The 19477-nt window shown below is 33.3% G+C and overlaps 2 protein-coding genes across 6 annotated transcripts; both read left to right on the forward strand.

Annotated features, from left to right (window-relative positions):
- The first annotated feature begins 385 nt into the window (after positions 1–385).
- LOC123211033 lies at positions 386–14385 on the forward strand. 5 transcript variants are annotated; one of them, XM_044629545.1, is made up of 2 exons: positions 386–1257; positions 14367–14385. In XM_044629545.1, the coding sequence occupies exon 1, from the start codon at positions 624–626 to the stop codon at positions 1248–1250; it is 627 nt and encodes a 208-aa protein (XP_044485480.1). In that variant the 5' UTR covers positions 386–623; the 3' UTR covers positions 1251–1257; positions 14367–14385. The 5 variants fall into 5 exon arrangements, with proteins under 5 accessions (XP_044485480.1, XP_044485476.1, XP_044485478.1 ...); XM_044629541.1 differs by lacking the exon at positions 14367–14385 and adding an exon at positions 2697–12577; XM_044629543.1 differs by lacking the exon at positions 14367–14385 and adding an exon at positions 1797–2060.
- A 96-nt stretch (positions 14386–14481) lies between these two features.
- On the forward strand, positions 14482–18645 carry LOC123211032 (calcium-transporting ATPase 12, plasma membrane-type-like). The gene has a single exon (XM_044629540.1). The coding sequence runs from the start codon at positions 15247–15249 to the stop codon at positions 18412–18414; it is 3168 nt and encodes a 1055-aa protein (XP_044485475.1). The 5' UTR covers positions 14482–15246; the 3' UTR covers positions 18415–18645.
- The last annotated feature ends 832 nt before the right edge of the window (positions 18646–19477 follow it).

Here is a 19477-nt window from a genome sequence, read left to right on the forward strand (position 1 = left end):
AAATTGAACACTTTAATCACGTGAGTTATATATTATATAGTTCTTTTTTTTTCTTACACGTTGTTGGATTTTTGTGCCATATTTGTTAGTTTTGTACCAAAATTTAATACATTTTATTATCTTTTAGTTCTCTCAAATTTGCATATTCAACATTTTAGGTTTTTGATAATTGTCATTTATTTGTAAAAAAAAATTATAATTTTGGTTTAGGTATAGGAGGATGATGTTTTATTAAATAATTTTAAAATAAAAAAATAACTAATTCAAAATATTTCTTAAAATGCATTATTGCTAGAAATTTTTATGATAAAGAATTAATCTCAACCGAAAATAACTAATCCTGGGAGGTGGCCGTGTAATTCTATGTCATGGGGATTGGAAGGTTCCTGATAATTTCGGGGTACCAAATGGATTCAACCTTAATTCCCAGCAGACCGGCGGTTTAAAATTACGGTAAACATCAGGGACTTCAAAAAATTAACAAAGGAATTAAAATAATAATAATAATAATAAAAGGCGCAGAGCTAAAATCCAAAGCTCTGATAAACCATTAGTGCCGCCGTGGAAGATTCTATCCACTTTACGTATCTAAAGCCAAATTTTACTCCAAAAGTAGCAAATAAATGGCCACGACACCGCCGCAACAAAACTTAGAGGAGTACTCCGCCTCATCAACCACCGTCAAATTCGATCAACCAATCCCCTTACTCCGCGGGCCCATACCCGTCGGCCCGCGTGATGATCCATCTAATGGCCCCTACCTGCTCGCATTTAGGAGTCCTAAATCATGGGCCGCCGCATACCGATCATGCGAATCCAAAATTTTCTCACAATGCGAACAGGGCGCGAGGATCGGGTGCGCCATCAATGCCTCCAACAAGTGTAAGCCTCCATGGTGGCGGATTCTGATCGGCGGCGCGAAACCCGCGGATTTGAAAGAGAGAGAGGAGTGTGAAGTGCGTGAAATGGAGGCTTGTTTGGTTGTCGCTAAGGAGAAGTGCGTGGGGCTTGCTAAGGAGAAGTTGTTGAAACCGTTTGGGGAGGCAAGAATCGCGGGAAGAGTGAACGCCAAGGAGGTTGAGAAGTTGGTTTGTTTGGCTTCGTTGCCGGAGAGGTGTACTTGGCGGGATTTGATTGGGTTAGATGGGTTGGGTTCACCTTTTTTAGGTGATTTTGAATCTGGAGTGACGAGTTACCGGGCGAGTGAATTGCTTGGCTCGGATCCTAATTACGAACGCTTCTTAACGTAGTGCTAAGGTATGATTAATTTACAGTGTTAATTTTGGAGAATTTTATAGTTAGATAATGATGATAAAGCTTATTGGATGACATTTATATGCATTTAGAATAGCTAGATTTGGAAATCTTATATGATAAAGCTTAAATTTTAAAATCTTAGTTATCAAGAATTGTTTATAGTAGTGGGTAAAATCAGTAATTACATTTTTTAGCGTCCAGCACGTTGATTTTATGGCTTGTTTTGTTTTGAGGTTGGCTTTGAATGTGGTTGTCTCTCAATACTCGATTGAATCACTATATATTTGCATTCAATACTTTATTCTTTCTGGATTTTGTTTATTATTGTTATCATAAGTATTCCAAATTAGACTGTTAATAGTACTTGCAGCATATGGGAGTCTGTATGCTACTTTAATCTTTCGAACCCATCAAGGTCGTAGATCCTTTGCCATGCTCATTCTATACCTCCACCATTATCATGTTGATAACCCTGTTATCTTCACTCATGACATTTGTGCTACCTATCTCTGACAGCTTGTCAATGTTGATTGTGACAGCCTTTGGCACTAATTTCTATTAGCTGCCAAAAATGTTACGACCTGCACCCAAAACCACAAATTTTGTTGCCAATATTAAACTTCTTCATCATTGTGCCAGTATCATATTCAGACTGCACCCAAACTATGATGTTGAATTCTCTTCATACCCTCGTTTTGTGCCTATGGAGAATTTCCTACTAACTGATCAAGGAAGCACTTTTTTTCTGATTTCCTTTTGTATAGTGGATTGTGTGATAATACTATCATTTTATTGACTTGGTATTTTCTTGTGAATATACATTTTGCAATCATGAATTACAGTTATACCTTTACATGTGAATGACAGCTCCTGTTTAGCATGACAATGCTTTTATTGGGATGCACTTTTATTTGAATTGGCAAATATTTGGACTGTCTAATGATCTAATCATTGGCTAGAGAGTCTAATCTTTATTATTTCTAATCTGATAGTTAGTAATAGTTGGAGTGTATAGAAATTGGTGTGCTCCTTTAATCTTTCAAAACCATAAAGTATAAACATCCTTGGCCATGGTCATTTGAGAAGTGCCATTACCAGTGTCATGGCAATAGCCACTGTTGTCTTAATTTATCACAAATGTGCTACCTATCTCCAACTACTTCAAAGTTTCAACATTTGGCCTTCAGCACTAATTTTTTTCACTGCCATAAGTGCCTCCACCTGCATGCTAGACCAGAAATTTTGGTTGAGATGCCACTTCTTATCTTGCTGGTATCTTCTTCGTTCCATCTTCAGCGTCACCATGCAAAAAAAGACATGTTGGATTCTCTTCATATCATTCTTCTGTGTCTTCCCAGTAATTTTTGTTATATAATTGTGTCCTGATATTGTTGTCTTAATTGCTTGGTGGATTCTTATAAGATCATTTTTGCAACCAGGGATTGCCAATTGGCATTTTATTTTTACTTCGTGAACAATAGCTCCAGTCTACTGATTTTTCCCAGTCCTTTCTTGCAATGATTGGCATGACAATAATGTATAATGGGGATCGACCATAATTTAGACTTGACAAACAGTCAAATTAATGGCTGGACAGGGTTCTACTTTGGGGTTTAATGGTATGTAAGTGGCCCTGAACCTAAATGCAGGTTCCACGGTGCTTTGGCAGTAGTTTGAATTCGAAAGTCTTTGTGCATAATTATACTCTTTTTTCCTCACTATCTTCATGGGAGAATTGCTTGGTCAAGCTGGTGCTGGCTTAGGTTATTTGAGGGACAGCATCAACAGGGGCAAACTATCCTTTGGATTCTCATAGTGCTTCAGAATTAACTATTTTATTTTATTTTTCTAATTAGGTTGTATCTCCCCTACTTTAAGTTGGAATTGAACTAACAATCTTCGTTAGACTATGCTCTGGGCTGGTAAAATCAGGCTTAGGTTTGAGAATCAACTTGCTAATTGTATATAATATTGGGCTGTAATGTAAACAAATAGAACTATTAGATTTTTCACTCTTAGTACTTTGAGAATTTTAGTTTTACTTAACTCTTAATGCATCATAATATTTTAAAGTAATGAAAGTTGTTTGTTTTTTATATTGATCATGTCTTTGGAAAAAAATCTTACTTATATTTCAAAAAATGATCCTTTTATTCATTAGAGTAAATACAGGTTATATCCTGTAATATTATATATTATAGGTTTATATTATTAAATATATATTATAGGTTAGAAACGAAATGTCTTTAGAAAAAATTTGTACTTATATTTTAAAAAATTATCCTTTTATTCATTAGAGTAAATGCAGTTTATGTCCTGTAATATTATAAATTATAGGTTTATGTTATTAAATATATATTATAGGTTAGAAATGAAATGCTTAGCTGCTCAGATCTGGTCGCCAGACTGCAGTGACCGAAAAATTCATCGGTAAATTTCAGTAACAATATTGTTATCAAAATACAAGCTTTGAACTTTCTTCCTCAGGTCCTGACCATACACTATTTATGGTGCTAGAATAATTTATATGGTTAGATTGCTTGGAGATTATCCTTTTGATACTAATATGATCTATCAAAATGGAGTGACAACTGTAATGACGAGCAAACTAACTTTTTTTTAATTATAACTATTTAAAATAAATTAATTGCAGATTTCATTTATTGTTATCAAATAAAATTTATAGTTCTTATTAGTTAAGGCTATTGGAGGTAATTTATTTTTAAAAAAAAACTTTTTAAAGATTTTCAATCTGAAAATATGTGTTAAGCAGAAAATTACAGACAATAAAAAATTTTTAATCTAATTACACTTCTAATTAGTATTGCAAATGGCCACGTGTAATAAAAATCTGCTTTTATTCCTTAGCCCTAAATTTTTATTCTTATATCATATATCCATTGCTGTTAAAAAAATGAAATCTTGCAATCTGATTGCATATATTTAAAAATTTGTGCACTTCCCAGTGACCTAATACTTAACCTTGAACTTTGCTAAGTGCTTTTTTGTTTTTTTAAATTTGGGAACAACACACATATATCATTCTCCATATTATGCTTTATGTTTGATAAAATGAGAAAAAGTTTTTTGTGTCGTGTTTTGTACAAAATCTAATCAATCATATGCTAGAGTTTCAATGTGAGATTCTCAGAGTCAAAGGGCATTGTGAAGATGCTAGGTATTTATGATGTTATTCTTCTACAATTATAATGCATTATTTTTCTATATTGTTATTAGAGCATGTGTAGAGTGTTTTCATGCCTATTTATCACATGTATATGAATTTGCTGTAATAAAAATTTTTGAAAACCTGGAACTGTGAATTGTTCATAATTTTTGATATATTGAAAATTTATTTTAGTTTTTGGTGTTATTGGAATCCCGATTTAATGAGCTTTCCATCGACATATTATATTCTTAAATCAGAGTTCAGGTTACAAAGTTATGATATTTTTAAGTTTGGACAAAATAAAAAATGTTTGGAAATTGTTTATGCTCAAATGTTAGGGATGAACATTCTTACTGTTTATACCCACTCTCACTCCAAGAGAGTGCAATTCACCTCTTTTGAAATTTCAGTTTATGTTGTTATTATAACCATTGTGGTCGTCTTAACAAGCCAAGTAAAATGATATGTTTGGTATTACAAAGTCAATGGAGTTGTACTGTACTTTTTAGCATAAAGTGTAAGGCAAATAGTGCACTCATACACCCGCTTTCACTCCTTGGAGAGTGAGAGCTCGTGTGAGCCTTACAAATGTTGATTTTTAAAGTCATTTTCATTGGAAATATTATAATTGCATCTTCTGTTATTCCATATGGTTTGGAATTTCTTTAAACATGTAAAAAAATTATTTTCTATTTATAATACATACTGGAATTTGATACTCTTGAGAATACATGAATTGTTAACATGTTTGAATGAAGAGGTCTATAGTTCTGCAATTCTGGTTGAATGATCTATATGGTGATATGTGATTTGTCATTATATTTTTGGGTATGTAGATGCATAAAATAATGATAATTTTTTTCTAAAATGTTGAAAAAATTATGGACATATTTTTGAAATTTTGGATTTTATTGTAGTGCTATAAATGTCATTTTGATGACATTGAATTTTATTTTTTATATTGTGTTGTGTAATATTCTGTAGTATTTTTCTTGATTAAGAAATACATTATATATTTAGAAAATTATAGTTACGTCACTACCTGTTTATGCATATAAGAAATGTCTAGAATTGTCATATCTATTAGGATATACATACATACATACATACATATTTTTTCAATGTCTTTTTCGTCTTTGTGATGTGCATAATTGTAATCATATTTAAATTATTGTGGCAAAATTGTGTGTGTGGTGCTAATGAAAATATCTCACGCATATTTTTTCTAGATAAGAATGGTTGTTAAGAATATTGTTGCAAACTTGACTAAGGTTGAGAAATTGGATGACGAAAATTACGATATTTGGCATTGTAAGATCCAATATCTACTTAATGCCTTAGGAGGATGCTGTTGCTTAACATTTTCGTGATAATTAAGCTTATAAATAATAGGCTACCCACAATAAGAGTGTGTGTTTTACCATGTTAAGCAATATGCACAATGATTTGCTTACTGAGCTTGAAAATTATGAGAAAATTCATGATGTGTGGGAAGCTAGTAAAAAGACGTTTGGTATTACTTCACTTGCTAGACTAGTGGGCTCTTAGTAGAAAAAGTTAGATCATTCCATGAGACAACACTTGTTTTATCAGTCATAATAATCAATCTCAAGGCTATGGGTCGTCACTTGATTAATGAGCAGTAAGTGCAAGCTGTAATCCACTCTCTTTCACTTTCTTGAGAGCACATGGAGCAAAATATGACTCACGTGAAAGTTTCAAAGAGGACAATTCACGTCATTTGATGTTAGAGTTAGAGCGCCTAGATACACCTAGGGTCAAAATATCTATTTTTGTTGTTGAGATTATCTCATGTCAAACATATGCTTCAAAGTGGAAGAGAGCTAAAAGTGTTTTTAAGAAACAAAATTGGTTCAGAACTTGCATACAGTGGAGTTGGTTACAAACGTAAGAGAGGTAAGGAAAGTGGTAAAAAGAAAGATAAGACTAAGATGATACATTATAATTGTCAAAAGATAGGATATTTACTGACTTGAAGAAACATGTACTTCCTAACTTAGTTTCTCGCATTGATTGTTTGTTTCTAATCAAGTGTTTAGTTTCTCACAATGATTGTTTTTAGTCAAGTGTTAGTTGTTCATTCTCCTCAATTGTGGATTGTAGATTTAGGAACAACATATTATATTGGAAAGACCAAAGTAAGGTTTGTAAGTATCACCGAGTTCTAATTGGAAGTAGGTTAGTTTACATGGGGAATGAGACCAATGCAAAGATGTTTTGGTTTGACACTTACAAACTAGATATGCGTTGTAGACACACTTTGTATCTCCACTATGTGCTCAGCAAAACTTATTATTAGTTATTAGTATGATGCATTTAGGTTTTAATTCTTAGTTTGATGGGCTTGCTGTAAGAATATATCTAGGCACTATTTATTATGGATCTGGTTTTGGTATGGATGGTTTTGTTATATTACATGTTGACTATTCTAGATATGGATGGTTTTATCATATTAGATGTTAGTGATTCTATTTGTTTCATTACCTCAGATAGTGATATTGATACTTTGATATGACATGCTAGATTAGATTATAATTGGCAAGAGAGAATGACTAGCTTGGCTGGAGAAGACTTTCTTGGTCAGCTTGTCAGAGTCATGATGACTATTTGTGAACATTCTTTTACAAGAAAGGCAACTAGAAAACCATTTGATATAACCATGAGGGCATTTTAACCATTGTAGTTAATACATTTTGATATTTGTGACCTAATGAATGTGAGGGTTAGACATGGAGCTCCCTTTTTCATCACATATATAGGTGATTGTATGCATTGTAGTTATGTCTATTTGATATCTAAGAAGTTAGAAGCATTAAATTGCTTTAGACATTATCTTAATAAAGTTCAAAATCAATTAGGCAAAAAAAGTTAACGCTCTTAGAACTACTTGAGGATGTGACTATTCATCAAAGCAATTCAAAGTGCTTTGTGAAGAAAAAAAGATTATTAGACAGTTAACAGTTCTTTATACTATGTAACTAAATGTTGTGGTAGAAAGAGAATTATACATTGTTGGACATGGTTAGATGGATAATGGTGTAAGCTAATATTCCTATTTCATATTGGGGAGAGAAATTGTTGACTATGACCTTTATCCTTAATCATATGCCATCTAAGTAAGAACTTTCCACTCCTTATGAATTGTGGGCCAATGAAAAGCCAATTTGGGAAATTTGCGACCATGAAATTCAACAACTTATATGTACAATATTTATCATTAGTTCGGAAAATTAGACCTTAGACAAAATAAATATATCTTTATATTATATCAATAGCACTAAAAGAGTTATATGTTTATTAGTAAGCATCTGAACGAGAGTATGATTAAGATTAAGTCACGAGATATGGTCTTCATAGAAAGGAATTCCCTCATAGAGGAGAGGTAAGTACAAACTTACAAATTCATAAGCAAGAGGATCAACAAGAAGATGCTTCAACTGCTAAGTTGAGAATAAAGAAGAAAAATATTCAACCTCTTAAATATAATGAGAGTGAATTGCTAAAAAATAGGATACTCAATTGCGTAAAAGTTATTATTGAAACATTTCTCGTTGTCGATATGAGATTGGGGGGAGGCTTTCATGGTTTCTTTGTATGATGAAGTAAAACCTAAAAATATGCAAAACGTTATAATGTCTAATGTTTGTAATGGATAGATTGCTACAATGGATGATGAAATAGTGTCTATGAGAGTAAATTACGTTTGGGACTTAGTTGAGCTTTTACCAAGACACAAGACTATTTGGATCAAATGGTTTTTTAAAATCAATTGTAAAATGGGTGGTTCCATTGACCAATATAAGTCTTATCTTGTGGCAAAGGGCTATACCTATCAAAAGAGTGTAGACTATGAGGAAACATTTTCTATGCTATTAGGTTTGTTTTAATTCGTCTTTTTCTCACTTAGACGTGGAACAATACAAGATGGTATTAAAACTATAAGGCCGCTAACTCATTTAAAGGTAAAAAACATCATTTAAAGAGCCACAAACTTAGGAACTTGAAAAGCGAATGAAATCAATAGTTGGCCGACAACCGACATGAAATGATGATGTAATTGAAATTGATAATAACCTTGATGATGGGAAAGAACATGCTTTTGGTATTTTGGATGATTGTCTCACACTGGTAGAGAGGTGTTATCTGTAACACTGGGAGAAAATTGATTGCTAGAGGTTGGCTAATTGGCCACCAAATCGCACCATGATTAGATTCAAGATTTCAATCGTTATCTCACTAATTTAATTGAGCATTATGACATTCCTAAAGTTAGCATTGACCAATTTCTTCTTTTACCTGATATACATCTCTGTTGTGGTGTTTATTTTTGCCGTTTGTATTCATGGTGAATTAGATTTTGTTGCTAAATTAGAAAAAGTGAAGCTGAATGCAACAATGAACCGAAACTTCACACCCGCTTGAAAGCATGATTTTGGCATCGAAGTAGAAGTTAAAATCTTGTGACTCAAAAATCGAGTTTTCTGAAGAGAAGACGTAGAGCCGAGATATCGGTGTTTATATGTTTTGAATCTGAGAACCTGTTTTTATTATACATTTAAAACCCAATTGGAAATTTCTATATGATCAAATTGAAGAGATGAAAAACACATATGAATTTATATATTCATTAAGAGGATGTATATGGGAGAGAGGAATTGCCATGGAAAGGATATAGAAAGTTGAAGTTAAAGAGACAGCAACAGTAACATGGGTGACAAAGATTGTCATTAAAAGGTAAAATAATAAAACCCTAGAATGAGAGGGGAGAAAGTAAGTTTTTAAAACTAAGTTAGGTAGAAAATTTTTAATTTTCAAAACTAAGATGAGAAAATGGGGATAAAGTTTTATTTTTCTTAATATTACTGGTTAAATAATGTTTTTACCCTTATAACTAATAACAAATTTTAACAGAGTTGAATAATGGGTAGAAATTTAAAATTTCAAAAGTTAGCGAATATCACTTTAGCAATGAACTAAACCTTAAGTGGCAATAAGTTTTTTGACTAAACTATAATTATCAATAGAAAACCGGATGAAGAAATTTATGAGACAACTATAAGGTTTTATTATAAAGGTCAAGAGCGCAAAGTTTGCAAGATCGAACAATCTATTTATAGCCTAAAGCAATCATCCAGATCAATAACATCTAAAATTTCATTGAGCAATTATCTCCTATAAGTTTATGATGATTGATGAAGACTATTGTGTGTTATCAAATGATCTAATGAAGTTTCACATATTGTCATTTTGTAGTGACGATATATTGTCAACTAGAAATGATAAGGAAATGTTGTCACCACAAAAGAGTGATTGTCCTCAGTTTTTGAGATGAAGGACATGAGTGAGCAAATTATGTACTTGGAGTTAAAATTATGACAAATTATTCTAGAAAGCTCCTTGATTTGTCACAAGAGACTTACATTAAGAAGATTCTTGAAGGATTCCAAATGTACAATTTTAAGCTCATAGACACTTATTGCTAAAGGAAAGTGCTCAAGCATTGAGACATGTCCTAAGACTCTAAAGCAAAAAGAACAGATTACCAATATTTCATATTCTAAACCAAGCTTATCTTATTGGAAAACTATTAAAAGAATATTGTGTTATCTTAGGGGTATTGGAAATTATATGCTTTGTTATCATTGTTGAGACACGCACATAATTGGCTATAGTGATGCTAATTGGAGTGGTGACTTAGATTAGCGTGAGTCCAAATTAGAATATGCTTTCTTGCTTAATGATGTGCAATCTCATGAAGTAGTTAAAAACAATCATGTTTTGTCTTATCTATGATGAAGGCAGAGTTCATGGCTTACTCGACTTCAATGTAAGAGGATTTTTGGTCGATAAGGTTCTTTAAACACCTTAGAGTTGTTACATATGCTTCATATTTGATGACAATCCATTGTGATAGAATTACTGTATTAGCTTACGTGAAAGATCCTAAGTACCATGGTAAAACCAAACACATTTATACTAGATACCACTTTATTAGAGATATAATACAATAGAAAGAAGTGATCATAAAATGTATGCTTATAGGTCATATGGTTGCAATCCTTATGGCCAAAGTTATTGCCAAAGTTACAAGGATATGCTTATGTGACTTTTGTCAGTGCATTAGGACTTTGTATGTGGTAATTGATGTGTTATTAACTTTGATAATCACTTATGCTATTGTGTAATACTTTGAGATATTTTCACTATTTATGAAATTTTTTATATGAGTTATTGCATTACGGGATGATTTATGAGATAACATTTTGCACTACTTTCAAGTTTTGTCAACATGTTTGATTGTTCATTCTCACGAGGAATCACTTCTGGCACGTTGAAGGAAATGATAAAAATGGAGAAACAATGAGCTTAAGCTTGCTTATTATTATTATTTGGAAATTATGTGTCTTGGTTGTTGCCGAGATGAGGTTTAAAATTGAGTGACCAAAAATGGATTACCCATTATTCATTATATCTATATAAGAAGGCCAATGTGAGATCATTTAATTGAAGTCTTAAAAAGACAAGCAAATGTAAAAGTCAAGTTAGATGCTTGTGTAAGAGTTAAACTATGATTAGTATAGTGTCGAAGTATGACATAATTTATATTCGAAAAATTTACTCCACTATAGCATGTATTTCATATTATATGTGCTTAGCGACAATTAATAGAGGTGAAAAATTAAATTTATGTTTCTTTACTATGTGAGTCCATTGAGTTCAATATTTGACCAAATGGTGTCTTTTTGTAACTTTTGACTATCATAAAGTGATGAACTAATGCTTAACTATTTTGACATGTTATCTACAATCATGAATGAATTAAACTTACGAAACATTATTGGAAAGTGATTAATTTCGAAAGGAGTGGCATGAGGGCGAAGGGAAACTTATCTAATACATCTCGACTCTATATTCACCATTGACGACCTAAGTTGCAGTAAACAATATGCAATGTCAGTGTGGATTTATTGCTAAACTTCGGAGTTAAGTCACTCTTGAAAGGATTATAGGATACTTGAACTAATGTAATTAGATAGATCTAGGGTATTTCTAGACATTGTATTTTATTTTTGAGGGTTGATGTCTCTATTTATTTATATTTGTTTAGGTTTTAGTATAGAGTTTCTGCATGCAAGTGTTCTTGACAATCGCATGGCCTATCATTTACATGAACATGTTTGAAAAAGGAGTTTTGATAGCATTGTAAACTATGTGTGAGTGAGAGATGTTTGATTTAGGCCCTAGCCTAATGCTTGCACTGATGAGTGCACGTATTAAAACACAAGGGTGGCAGTTACTTGGTAACTGCATAATGGTTGGTAGCAGTGTACAACTGTAAATTAACCATTGCTCAATAGAACTCTAATACACTATCTTCGCTTCTCAAGCAGTGTTGGAGCCACACCCTATCCCCATGTACAAACATTTATTTTAGTTCTTTTTTGGCAAAAAATAACCATAGCTCTATAAACGGTGTTCTGGTTTTAGGCGTCATCTAAAGCGTCAATCAACTTGTCGTCATTAGACATGTTTCAGTTGTCACTCAACTAGCTGTCACGGGTAAGTTGATTGCCTGCCTTTGTCCCTTTCCTAGTTATATATGTACACTGAGTTTCTAGCTTCTAGTATGTTTCTTTTTTGTGTTACTAGCAATGTCACTTACAGTCCATTTTCTTCAGTCTGCCAATATTCTAATGCTCCACTCTCCGTGCTCTAGCGGGTACAGGCCCACTCTCACAAGGGCAGAGTTGATTTAGTGGAAGGGATTTCTTGAGTGTCTTTAGGTTCAAAACATAGTTGTCAGGCCAGTGGGTTGGACTTTAGGTTTTGATTTGCAAATGGGAACCCAATGGATATGCTTAGAGGTCCCTGAAATAAGCCTTTGTGTCATAATCATACCCGTTATTTGTGGGAGTTTTAGGTCTGCTCTTCATCCAGGAAATGGACATTTTATGATTTGTGCTGAGTGTTCTACTCAAGTGAAAACATCAAAATTTGATGCTATCGCTTATGTTCATGTGCACACTGTCATGTTGTGTTTATGATGTACATGTTATGTTTATGATGGTATTACATTAAATTAAGCATGTTATGTTAACTATTATTTTTATATAAAGAAGATATTGTTAATCTCGGGCGTATTGGTAGGTACAAATAAAATATTATGTTTTATGATTTAAATAATAATATTTTATTATTTTATTGATTACAAACTATTAAAAGTGAATAATTTTTATTAGATTTAAATTGTAAATTAAACATATCAAATTATATATTTTCAGTTTGGTTAGTAGCTTAAAATAGTTTAATTTAATTTAAAATTTTGTCAAATTATTATTTTTATTTATTTTGAATTAAAAAATATGTTAAAGCACACCAAATCAGATGGTGCATATCCTTAAAGGTGATGGAATTGATATTTCAAATTGTTATCATTGACGCAATTTAAAGACTTTGTAGCTGCTGACATTTCAGATAAGCCGTAGCACACGGTCTTGGAAAAAAATTTTGTGGGATTTAAACGTGGGTTTCATTGTTTCTCACGTCTGTGTGATGTGTCATTATCTTTTTGTTTATGGTCTTTGCCTTTTTGCGGTAGTCAACAAATCACGCCGGCAAAAATGCCTAATTTCCAGTGTCTGAGCCAATTGGAAGCGAAAATGGTGTCATTTTGTCAAAGTTTCAATAAATGATTCATCACAGAAGTTGCAGGGAAACTATACTGACAACTACTGGCGGAGAAATTTAATGCTTGTTTTCATTGCATGCGTTTTCTTCCATACATGTGGAAGGCTTTTTCCGTTTCTCTGACTTCAGAATGTCCAAGTTAACGTCCAGAATGACGGAGAGATATGATTGAAAATTAGCAAACCCGGTTTCCGGGAAATTTCCTAAGAAGTTACGCTGAAAAGAAGGCCTGTGGTGGAAATCAATGCGTATATGCCACATAATTCATATATTTAAAAGGCTAAACGACTGTTTTCTATCATAGGTTTGGTATAAATTTAATTTTTTATTTGGTAATTATTAAAAATTTATTTTTTATTAAATTTTATTATTATTATTAAAAAATAAAATTATTATCTAATAAAAATATTTAAAAAATTATAAATTTATTATATTTTTTTTAGATTTAAAAATTAATAATTTATCTTTTTTTTTTTACTCTAAGTTTGAAAAATTTATCTTCTTTTTATTAAGGTTTTTATAGTAATTATCAATATTCAGAGACAAGGATTATTGTGGCGTTCTCCCTTCCTTTTGCTTTCTCTTTCTCAAATCAAATTTGAAAAATTTCTTAAATCAAATTTGAATTTTCTTTTTTAAATTTTAAACTTGAGCCAATCACCCTCTAAATTGTCAAATTTAGCTCTTATCCTTTGCAATTGGTGGTGGGGATGATATTATTTTTATAGTAATATTATATGTATTTAATTTAAATATATATTTATATGTATTATTATATAATTATATATTATTTTATTGTAGTTTAAAATTATATAATTATATAATAATATATATAAATATGTATATTTTTGTGTGTTTAAAATAGATATATATGGATTTATAAATATTTTATATAATTTTCTATTTAAGGGCCCACCACGTGAGATTGATCTGACATTACGTAAGCATTTATAACACATATAAAAGATGTGGCCTGGTGTATACTTTCCAAACCTAATTTAGCCCTTGCCTGAAGTGTTTTTACCTTTCCACCCAACCCGCCCACGACCCGACCACATTGAAATTTTGGGTAGACCCAAATTTGATTTTACTATTTTTCAGTAGTGTTTAAGATGATAAAAAATCCTTAGAAAAAAGAATTGAGTGGTCACAGTTTCGTGCATATTACGGATGGAAATGTTAATTTGGTTCATTGCCTTTTCACCTTTCTTATCATTTTTTTTTTTTACAGATACTACTTTGCCGGGTCAAAGTGAAATGAGAAAAAATGACTTTTACTTATGATTTGATTTAAAAAAAAAAAAATTCTTAGACTCTGCGTTTCCTATGGGAGGATGGAATTTGAGAGTAAAAGAAGTCCTCTAAAAACAATTAAAATGGTGTATCTATCTTACATAGATACATACATTATTTAATAATTCTGTTTTAATAAATTAAAATTCTGCATAGATATATTCAGCAAGTTGTCCAAAGGAAGTTTCAGTGGAAGTTCGCCCGAAATAATAACCAGTTGTACAATCTGGATCAAAGAAAATTCCAAACTTGAAGTACCTATTGTTGTTTTCAACAATTTGGCCCTTGTTTTCATGTGACTCCGGTTCAGCCCGGTGGTAGTCACAAACAATGGTCTTCATCATGCATGGGACCTCTTGTTCGGCCACCGACGAACTGGTAACTTAGCAAGAGCCATTCAATTCGGAGACGACTTCTTAAACATATCTTTTGTAATTTAAGGAAATGACGCCTGTTATGTAAATTTACAAGTAATGAACGATATCAGATGGTAAAATTTTATAATAATCTTGGCATCGTATGAGGACAGCCGCCCGAATTGTTGGAACAATCAATACATGAGGAAAGTTTTTGACATATTCATGCCGACCTCTACTATTTTAACGTGCAGGCAACCTTCTTCCTTTGCAGTTTTAAACAAGACAGCTGGTAACTTTAATAGTGTTTATTGGATGTTCAAGTTACGTACCCTTTCACACGTTCGTTTTCAACGCTTGAAGAAGTTGTTATATATAGACAAGGAGGTGAGCACAATGGAAAAGTTTTTACAAAACTGAAACCAGTCATTTGCTGATAATCTTCCCCTGCTACTGAAAAAAATGTCTGACAATAAAATCCCACATTATGATTGCGGGACATTACTGCTTAAAATTACCACCACCAAGCTTTCCAAAGCTCAGAAGCGATGGCGTGTTGCCTGTTGGGCTATCTATTCTTTCCAGGCGATGCTTTCTCTTATGCAGAAAAGCAAAAACAATTCTGAAAAGTTGCACAATCATCGTTATGTTGCTCTTGATTTGCAGCCTAGCATTTCCCACGATGAAGTTAAGGATGTTGTGCCCAACTCCATTGACCCCAATGTTGATGGCAAGAAGCTGACAGAGATGGTGAAGAATAGAGATTTGGATTCTCTCCGTCTTCTTGGAGGAATTGAAGGTGTGGCCACGGCTCTTGGGACAAATCCTGAAAATGGAGTCAACGGTAACAATGAAGATATAAGTAAGAGGATTCAACTCTTTGGTAGTAATACTTATAATAAGCCGCCTCCAAAAGGGTTTATTTATTTTGTTGTGGATGCTTTTAAAGATACCACCATACTTATCCTGCTTGCATGTGCTGCTCTGGCTCTTGGCTTCGGCATTAAGGAGCATGGGGTGGAAGAAGGTTGGTTTGAAGGTGGAAGTATATTCGTAGCAGTGTTTCTGGTTGTTGTTGTGTCAGCTCTCAGCAACTACAGACAAGAAACTCAATTTGATAAGCTGTCTAAAATAAGCAACAATATCAAAGTTGAAGTTGTTAGAGATGCTCATCGTCAACCAATCTCCATATTTGAGCTTGTGGTTGGAGATGTTGTGTTCCTGAAGGTTGGTGATCAGATTCCTGCAGATGGGTTGTTCTTGAATGGATATTCTTTGCAAGTAGACGAGTCGAGTATGACAGGGGAGAGTGATCATGTAGAAGTGGATTCAGAAAAAAATCCCTTTTTGTTCTCTGGATCAAAAGTGTCAGATGGATGTGCTCAAATGCTGGTGGTTTCTGTTGGGATGAACACTCAATGGGGTGAAATGATGAGCTCAATTTCCAGTGATTCAAATGAAAGAACTCCATTACAAGCTCGGCTTGACAAACTAACCTCCTCAATTGGGAAGGCAGGCCTCACAGTTGCTTTCCTAGTTCTTGTAGTTATGTTAGCTCGTTATTTCACGGGGAATACAAAAGATGAGAATGGAATTAAAGAGTATACTGGCAGTGGAACAGATTTAGATGATGTTTTCAATTCTGTTGTACATATTGTTGCAGCTGCAGTCACCATTGTTGTTGTGGCAATCCCAGAAGGGTTACCGTTGGCTGTAACTCTCACACTTGCTTATTCAATGAAGAGAATGATGAGGGATCAAGCAATGGTAAGAAAACTTTCGGCTTGCGAAACAATGGGCTCAGCCACTGTTATTTGTACAGACAAAACAGGCACACTGACATTAAATGAGATGAAAGTTACAAAATTTTGGCTTGGCCAAGAACCTATTGAGGAAGAATCTTACAATGTAGTTGCTTCAGATATTCGTGAACTATTTTTCCAAGCGGTTGGTTTGAACACAACCGGTAGTGTTTCCAAGCCTGTTTCAGGATCTGTGCCTGAATTTTCTGGTAGTCCAACCGAGAAAGCAATTCTTTCATGGGCTGTTCAGGAATTGGGTATGGACATGGAAAAAGTGAAGAAAAGATACACCATTCTCCAGTTTGATACCTTCAACTCTGCAAAGAAACGAAGCGGGGTTTCAATTAGGAATAAAGCTGATAACACAATTCATGTACACTGGAAAGGAGCTGCTGAGATGATCCTAGCTATGTGTTCATATTATTATGAGAGTAATGGGATGATTAAAGATATGAAGAAAGATGAGAGGAGCAAAATGGAAAACATAATCCATGGTATGGCAGCAAGTAGCCTGAGATGCATAGCTTTTGCTCACAAGCAAATTTCAAAAGAAGAATTAGAGTACAATGAAGACGGTAAGGCCCAACAAAAGCTGAAAGAAGATGGCTTGACCTTCCTGGGAATCATTGGTCTCAAGGATCCATGTCGGCCAGGGGCCAAGAAAGCCGTGGAAATTTGCAAATCAGCAGGAGTGGACATCAAAATGATCACTGGGGACAATGTCTTCACAGCAAAAGCTATAGCAACAGAATGTGGAATACTGGATTTGAATCACCAAGCGGAAACTGGAGTGGTGGTAGAAGGCATTGAATTTCGAAACTACACAAATGAAGAGAGAATGGAGAAGGTCGAAAATATACGAGTAATGGCAAGGTCATCTCCATTTGACAAACTTTTAATGGTACAATGCTTGAAACAAAAAGGTCATGTAGTTGCAGTCACTGGAGACGGCACAAATGATGCCCCTGCACTAAAAGAAGCTGATGTAGGACTTTCCATGGGCATTCAAGGCACTGAAGTGGCTAAAGAAAGCTCAGACATCGTCATATTAGATGATAACTTCACTTCTGTGGCCACTGTTCTAAGATGGGGCCGATGTGTTTATAACAACATCCAAAAATTTATCCAATTTCAATTGACTGTCAATGTTGCAGCATTAGTGATCAATTTCATTGCAGCTGTTTCTGCTGGTGAAGTTCCTCTAACAGCGGTGCAATTGCTTTGGGTGAACCTCATCATGGACACATTAGGCGCTTTGGCTCTAGCTACAGACAGGCCAACGGACGAACTAATGAAGAACCCCCCTATTGGTCGTACTGAACCTCTTATCACAAATATTATGTGGAGAAATCTTTTAGCTCAATCCCTATACCAGATAGCAATCTTATTGACCTTACAATTTAAGGGTGAGTCCATCTTCAGTGTGACTCCAGAAGTAAATGATACACTGATTTTCAACACCTTTGTTCTTTGCCAAGTTTTCAATGAGTTCAATGCAAGGAAGTTGGAGAAACAGAATGTATTTAAAGGCATTCACAAGAACCAATTGTTCCTCGGAATCGTGGGAATAACTATAGTTCTTCAGGTTGTGATGGTTCAGTTCCTGAGGAAGTTTGCTGATACAGAGAAACTAAATTGGAAGCAATGGTTAATTTGTACTGCAATAGCAGCCGTCTCATGGCCAATTGGCTGGGTTGTGAAGTTGATACCAGTTTCAGAGAAACCATTCTTCAGTTATCTCAACAAGTCAAAATTGGTTTTCATTTCGCTAAAGAAGACTGTCTACCACAAAAAGAAAGCATCTTCCTCCAGGCTTGGAATGGCATGAAAGAAATGGCAATGTCCTGAAACAAAAGGGCATACTTAGGCACCATTTCATCCACGAGTGGCACAAGATGGAGCGTATCTTTCTTTTTTATAAGCCAAAAGAGAAAGATGGGCTCCATCCTGAGGCACTTGAGAATGAAATTCTTCTCCAGGAAGCCTCCATCAAAATTGAGTAAGGAGTGTTTGGTTTGGATAATGTTTTATTATTAAAATAGAAAGATTACTTTAAGAATAATTATTTAGAAGATTATTAGGTATAAATGATCACTATGTTTGATAAAATTTGGTAGATATAAATAATTATTGTGTTTAATTAAAGATAATAAAATAATATTAATAAATTATTTTATTTAAATATCTTTGAATATAATTATTTTTAAATTTTTTTATATTATTTGTTATATTAATTAAAAAAATTTATTTTTGTCTCAAAAAATTAATAAATAATAATATAATTATAATAAAATCAAAATTAACTTGATAATTTTTTAATAAATAAAGTGAAAGTGATAATTAAATTATTATCTATATTATCTATATTATTGTAATATTTTATTATTGACAAATCAAATAAGACAATAAAAGATAAATTATAAAGAAAATCTTTAAATCTTGAAACCAAACGGCTCATAGAGTAGAGTTGTATCATTAAGCAGAATTGTTGGTATTTAAATTGATTATAATGAAGCAGGTGGTACAGCAGACTATTAATAAATATAATGTACTCTTTAGCAATTGCTCTAAAATGTTAACATTATTGCTCGCATTCACCAGCAAATCTTTAATTGCGGTGGACAATGGGAGAGTCTCGGTTTACTCTTAAAAGAAGGGCCAGACGGAGATAATCCCAGTGATGCTAAGTGGGAAGACACATGAACCCAGTTCATTGAGCAAACTCTTTCGGGTGCGTTTGGTTGGAGAAATTTATTATTATCTTGGTAATCTATCTTTTATTCCCTTGTTTGGTTTATCAGTAATAAAAGATTACAGTAATCTTCTATTACCAATACTGACGTGGCAGGTAATATAGGTGGTAATCAGATTACCATCTTCATCTTAGGTAT

The sequence above is a fragment of the Mangifera indica genome, chromosome 3 (assembly GCF_011075055.1).
Source record: "Mangifera indica cultivar Alphonso chromosome 3, CATAS_Mindica_2.1, whole genome shotgun sequence".
NCBI lineage: Eukaryota > Viridiplantae > Streptophyta > Magnoliopsida > Sapindales > Anacardiaceae > Mangifera > Mangifera indica.